Below are 7,061 nucleotides of genomic sequence, written 5' to 3'. Positions count from 1 at the left end.
AAATATTACAATCTAACTTTAATTGTTTTATCCCTTAAAAGAGCCTAGATTAATGGTTGTAAATGTCTGTATTCAACTACACTGCATGTTCTTGGACAAACAAAGTTCATATACCAAACATATACATTGATTGTAAGAATTTCAATTTTTGAGCTCTATGCCAGCTCTCTTTTTCATACACCAAAATTCACTCTAATATTCACAAATACACGTACGTTCACCCACAAGTCAAGGTCAAGCAAAGGCTCAGTTCTCCAAAACTAAACCGCGTGGAATATTCAAAAAGTGAATTTACAGCGATGAACTTCCATGAATTTTCTTCTAAGACCCCACCACGTTCTCAACCTTATCTCCAAAACCTCACTTGCTCCCTCTCAGTCTCTTGATATGGTTGCCAGGCTGGTAGCAACCCTTCTTGTTGGGGTCCTCGCCGGAGCCCTCCCGTCCGCGGTGCTGTCTCAGGACTGCGGTTGCGGCGCGGGTCTGTGTTGCAGTAAATTTGGGTACTGTGGGACGGGCAAGGAGTACTGTGGCACCGGGTGCCAGGCGGGGCCTTGCGATTCGTCTTCGTCTTCATCTGGTGGGGGTGTTTCTGTGTCTGATATTGTGACCAAGGATTTCTTCAATGGAATTCTTGATCAAGCTAGTGAGACATGCCCCGGGAGGAGCTTCTACACGCGCAGCGCCTTCCTAGATGCCGTAGATTCGTACCCGGAGTTCGGCCAGGGCGGTTCTGCGGTCGACTCTAAGCGGGAGATCGCTGCTTTCTTCGCTCACATCACCCACGAGACTGGACGTAAGCCTTAGATTCCAATTATTTGAAATTTGTTAAACCAAAATTTTCAATCCGATCAAAATACTACCTCCCAAGGATCTAAATAAAAATAATTTATAAAATTGAAATAAAATTAACAACCAAACACAATATATCTTTAATAAAATTTATTGAATATATTCTTATATTTATTTTTCATTCTTGTAGTGCATGTAATTTTTTTTTATTACATTTTTTAACAGAATTAAATATTTGGTAATTTAATTTGATGTTTTATTAAATAATTTTTTAGTGGCACGTTCTTTTCACTTTCAATTTGAAAATTTTAAATATTTTATTTTTGAGTTAATTAAATGATGACTAATTTATAACTGAACTAATAAAATTATATTAAATTATATGTTATTTAATTATTTAATATGAGTCTATGTTTAATTTTAGACTTATATTTTAGTAATGGTGTATGATAGATCATTTTTAAGTGAATCCCTTACCATTCTTAGTTGATAGATTTTATACTTGGTTGACTGAACATGGAAGAGGACTTAATTGCAAGCTTAGGAGTTCCTCTTTGTAATTCTACTTGTCTTTTTTAACATAAAAAACATAATAGCTCCATGGGGATTTAGATTTTCTTATTAAGGAGAACCTAAATTTCATTTTGGCAATACCTTAGTAATTCTTGATTCATATGAATATCTTTTTCCTTAAATTCTAGGTTATAGGGTAATTTTACCTAAAACTTACTCCTATGCCAAAATGCATTAGAAAATTTTGAACAAACTTCTTTGATCAATTTTTCTTTTCATCTTTGGATGGATTTTTAAGTTTTCTTAATATTTAATTGATCCTCAATTCTCTTATAATTGACTTCTTGGATTAAGAAGTTAATATAGTTATCCTTAATTAACCTCAATTCTTTTGGAAATAGCCATAGATCTTAATTAATTTAGATTTCTTTCATATGGGGAATAAGCAAATTCAAAAAGAATCTCCTTGTTTATGATTCTATTCTTATACCTTTGGTTATCTACTCTAGTGATAGGGTGGATGGTATTTGAAAAACGTATTTCTAGAATAATTTCTTCTCTGAGTCTTGTACCAAAATAAAGGATTGGTGGATGCATATCCCTTGATTACAAATATATGCTTTAGAAAATTTGTAATTAATCTAAAGTCAGACTCTATTAGCACCATAAATGACTTCTTTTGTTTTTTCATAATATTTTGTAGGAACTAATCCTTTTTGTATGCAATTCAAGGTGCTACTCTTGAATTTGTTAGAGCAACAATCGTAATGGTGAATTCATTATTAATGACAATTGTTTAGGAAACATTCCATTTTTGGAAGATTACTCTGTTTATAGGACTAAGATATGAATCACTTAATTCTTCATTGTCCTTGGATGTTTCTGGTTTATGTTATTTCTTAAGATTTCTTTTATTTATTTTTGGAGGCCTTTTAAACCTATATTAGTACATTGTCTTAATTCTTGAATTTCCAAATTTGAATGGTCTTATTTCTTCTTGAAGATCTTTAATGATTAGTTCCTTAAAAATATTATAACTAAACTTTGTTAAAATTTCATCTAGATTGAAAATAATATCCATGAATGACAAAAGTTTTTGTTGTGAATAAGGAAAACATTATATCAAACCCTTTAGTAATCCCAGTAACTAAAAAATCTTGGTTTAAATGGTTAAGAGAATTCTCTTGGGGTGTTAGGATTTGCTCCTGACTAAGAGATTATGAGGATCTTAAGGATATAATAAGTGGAGTATCCAAACTCCTAGTTATCAAATTTATCTAGGTGACGTTCAATCATGAGATAAATTCATAAAATTCCTGAGTTTTAGAGAGTTCACTGGAGAGATAATGAAAAATTTTATGGAAGGTTTTCTTAACGATATCTTTTGGATCTTTTTAAAAAAATTATCTCTCAATAACTATAATAGGTTGTTTGAGATCCTTATGCTTTATCAATGGTTCTATTTGTTTCCATGTCTTATAAAAAACTGTTAACACATATATGTATTTTTTTATGTAGACTTTTGTTATATTGAGGAGGTAGATGGTGCTTCTAGGAACTATTGTGATGAGAGCAACACAAAGTACCCTTGTGTGTCTGGGAAGGGTTACTATGGGCGTGGACCAATTCAAATATCATGGAACTACAACTATGGGCAAGCTGGAGAGAGCATAGGATTTGATGGTTTGAACAATCCTGAAATCGTGGCTAATGACTCAGTTGTGTCATTTAAAACAGCCATATGGTTTTGGATGAATAATGTGCACTCTGTTATAGACCAAGGGTTTGGAGCGACGATCAAGGCCATCAATGTTATGGAATGTTCTGGAGGAAACAATGTGGCAGCCAAAGCACGGGTGAGCTTCTATCAAGAGTATTGTAACCAACTTGGTGTTTCAACTAGTGACAATAGCTACAACAAAGTTCACATTTTTTAGCTGTAACACCTTAGTTCAAAGCTTAGCTAATTTCCTAATTTAATCTAAAGACATAAAACGTTGGGCAATTTGAACATAGTAGAGTTTTAAAATTGGTTTGGGCACGAGAGAGAGAGAGAGAGAGAGATTATGTAAGTAGATTGAATGAATTTTAAAAGGTTGGAAATCATGTCTTGGCATTAGAAAGCATTGAATAAAAGTGTTTTTTTTTTCTTTTCTTTTCTTTTGAGATAATGTTTGGTTGCCCTGATGGAAATAAATGCAAGCTTGGTGCTACCGGTAAGAAGCGAAATTGAAAATAGAATAATAATAATAATAATAATAATACTAAATAAAATTAGCAGACTTTTGTGAGATTTAGTTTAAATAAATAAGTAAAATAAATAGATTCTTAGACATAGATTTGGGAATAGAGTTGTATAAAAATTAGGAATTGAATAATTAAGGTGATATTGGCTAGAAAGAATATTAAGGATAATAATATCATCACACAATACTATTAGAAATGTAAAATTATAAAGAATATTAAATTGAAATTTTAGATAAAAACCAAAAATTAATAATTATTTTGGTGTTGATTCAACTAAAAAAAAGTGATATTAACTACGCAATAATTTGTATATATATATTCATATGTTTTTAAAAGTATTAAAATGGTTTAATTTCCTTAAAATGGATTAAGTAATATATTTTCGAAACTGTATTTTGATTTATTCCTTAATTTATAAAATATACTAGAAGTGTTATAAGATTTATTTGATTGTTATACAAGTCAAATTGACTTTTTATTTTATTATAATTATTTTAAAACTATGGTTATTGGTTTTGGTTAATGGGAAATAAGTTGTAGACTTTTATAATCCTTGGTGGAAGTAATAATGCAGTTCAACCCTAATTAGTAAAGAAGTTATTAGCCTTTAATATACTATTGGAAATTTTTCTGACTAAATAAGAGAAATAATTGAGACTAGTCACCTGCTATAGGTTTCAATATTTGGGTATAATGAAAAATTAGTAGATGAAAGTAAAATATTTATTTATGTAATTATTTTGTATATAAACAAATTATACAAAGTGCTTCATGTTATTGATGTTAAAATTTAATAGAAAAAAAAATTATGTTATTCACTAGTGCCTAGTTTTTCAAAGAAAGTGAACTTTGTTATGAAACTAAACAAGTCTAATTATTAGATGATTTCAGTAAAGACAAAAAAATATTATTTTTTAAAAGAAGGTTAACGTAGAGGATTCAAGTATTATATTATATTAAATTATAATAACCAACAATATTTTTAAAATATAATTAGAGTAAATTTTCTTAATTCTTATAGTTATTTAATTCCCTTTAAATCATAAATTTCATAACTTCAAAATATTAAAATTTCAACCTTAATTTAAGTACTTAAATAAAACTAGAAAATCAAGGTACATGGTTAATTTAACTTAAAGAGAATAATTTAGAGGATACTTGGCACACCTATAGTGTATAAAAGATTTTAAGGTCCATCTTGTTATTCTTGTGTCGTTTAGGAGTATTTGTTATACTCCATGAAGAGAAGGAAATCAAAGGAGTAAATTCATAAATATATAAACTAAATGCAAGAAAATTCATCATTTCTCCTATTCTTCTTCTCTTATTCTTCTTCCTTTTGGTGGTTAGGCTTCAAAGATGTGTTGAAGGAGAGCAAAGGTTAGGTGTTTCCAAGTTCTATCATATGAATAATCTTGTAGTAAAAAAATTGTTTGTATTTTTTTTAAGAATTTAATTTAATTTTCTTTCATAGCTTAATTATTCTTTTTGTTCTTAGCATGATTTGAGGCAATGGCGGAGCCAACAAAGGGCTTGAGGGAGGCAACATGTAACTCCTTATTTCAAGGGAAGTAACAAAGAAATTCCTCTCTTTTCTATTAGAAGGGGTTCAAGTCCCCTAGAAGACATTTTTTTTCAAAAAAAAAAAAAAGAAAAAAAGAAAAAAAAAAGTGCATGTGATAAAGTTCTATAATTTCAACCATTTTATTTTATTTCATGAAATATTTGGTTGCTAAGAGAGTGAAGGAAAACTGTACATTTTTCATGAATAATGTCCCTAATATTGTAAATTAAGGTTTTTTAGCAAACCATTCAATGCATTACTAGCTCTAGAACTCAATATATTGCCAATGTCATTGGGTTTTACAAGGATATTGTCATCAATTTGATGTTTCTACTAGTAATGATCTCACTTGGCAAGACACTCAAGCTTAGTAATCAAGTACTTGTTTTCAATATGTAAACAAAAGGTAGTAAAAGCATGTACTAAACATATATCAAGTTGACTAGTACTTAAGTTAATAGCTTAAGCAGAAACAAAATTAGAACATTATAAGATCTATGGATATATTGTGGTACATATATCAAGTTAAATAAGCAAAAAAATGATTATTAGTAATTTGATCAGAATGATTATAATTAAAGTAAAATATGTATAAGAACTAGTGTTGGGTGAAGTCCAGTACCCTATATCATGAGGGTTCCTTTCTTAATGGACTAGCTAGGCTAGGATTGTTTCTTGAAAAGTACTAAATAAGGAATGAAAATTGCTAAGAAAAATGATTTTCTAAGTTTGATTTTACCATAAAAAAATATAGAAGAAAGTTATACATAATTAAAATTAATAAGAAACTTGTGTATTTTAAAATTACTTAATCTTTACATAAATGAGCTAAATAAGTGAAATAAGTTTAAATAGAATATAAAAATAATTTAACTTGACTCTAAATCTTTTTTTTATATATATATAATTTTTTTACTTTTATTTTTATTTTTTATATTTTCTTTCCTTTGTACTTTTCTTCTGTTAAGATGTATAAAACCTAATTATTATCTTGACGGTAATAGCCCTAACAGATTGACCATACGTAGAGACAACATGCAGGTTAACCTTCAGATAAGGTTGACGGACCATCCCCTTCCCTGGGGTTGAAGCCCTTGACAAAATTTTGTATCTAAGAGTATTTTAAGTTGGGGTATTTTAGGGAATTTACATGTATAATTTTGGTTATTCTAATTATATTATATTTAAGACAACCAACTTGGTTAGATAAGTGTATTGAGAGAGATAGATGAACACATGACTAAAATCTAGAGGATGTGAGGGGTTTTTTGATTCTCTTGTAATCTCCATTTCATCATAGCTAAGGAAAATCTATAATAGTTGCAAATGGTCATAGTTCTCACTATTGAAAAAATTAAACCACACAGGATCTCATATAGACATTAAAGCATGCAGTAAAATTGGGAATTGATGAAAAACTAACCTTGATTAATCCCATGGAAAGCCATTTTGTGTTGCACTGATGTCCAAGACTACGATCGATTCGTGATGGAGTGAAAACCCGGGTTAATTGGCTTTTCCCTTTCAATACCCAAAACAATCTGTGTGTGTGCTCTGAAGAGTTCGTTCTTGCAGTACGTGCTCTTCTCAGCTCCAAGAGAAAACAGAATAGAATAGAACAACAACCTGTCTTTTTCCCTTATATATATATATATAATTCATATATATACCGTATATCACACATACACAATTTGGATCACTTGACTTAATGGGTCAGTCAAGTGAATTAGGGTGAGCCCATAAAAATCAAGCAATAATGTGTCCAGTCCCATTATGGACCACAATGCAAAAATTAAAGCAACATTGATTTATGGCATTATCACATTGATTATGTAAGTCCACACACAAAAATTCCAACAATTCTCCCACTTGGACTACATAATCAAACATCACAACATATACATAATTATAAATCAATGTCTCATAGAATCTCATAAAAAACAAA

At 29.8% G+C, this 7,061-nt stretch overlaps 1 protein-coding gene and 1 long non-coding RNA gene across 2 annotated transcripts; both read left to right on the top strand.

The window, feature by feature from the left end:
- Positions 1 to 267: 267 nt before the first annotated feature.
- Positions 268 to 3,456, top strand: LOC100257850 (endochitinase PR4). Its single transcript, XM_010652381.3, has 2 exons — positions 268 to 796; positions 2,824 to 3,456. The coding sequence occupies exons 1-2, from the start codon at positions 310 to 312 to the stop codon at positions 3,240 to 3,242; spliced, it is 906 nt and encodes a 301-aa protein (XP_010650683.1). The 5' UTR covers positions 268 to 309; the 3' UTR covers positions 3,243 to 3,456.
- Positions 3,457 to 4,591: 1,135 nt separating this feature from the next.
- LOC109122673 (uncharacterized) lies at positions 4,592 to 5,424 on the top strand. Its single transcript, XR_002030131.2, has 2 exons — positions 4,592 to 4,932; positions 5,051 to 5,424. It is a non-coding gene; the product is annotated as an uncharacterized LOC109122673 (long non-coding RNA).
- The last annotated feature ends 1,637 nt before the right edge of the window (positions 5,425 to 7,061 follow it).

The sequence above is a fragment of the Vitis vinifera genome, chromosome 5 (genome assembly GCF_030704535.1).
Source record: "Vitis vinifera cultivar Pinot Noir 40024 chromosome 5, ASM3070453v1".
NCBI lineage: Eukaryota > Viridiplantae > Streptophyta > Magnoliopsida > Vitales > Vitaceae > Vitis > Vitis vinifera.
This window is presented reverse-complemented; position numbering and strand designations above follow the sequence as displayed.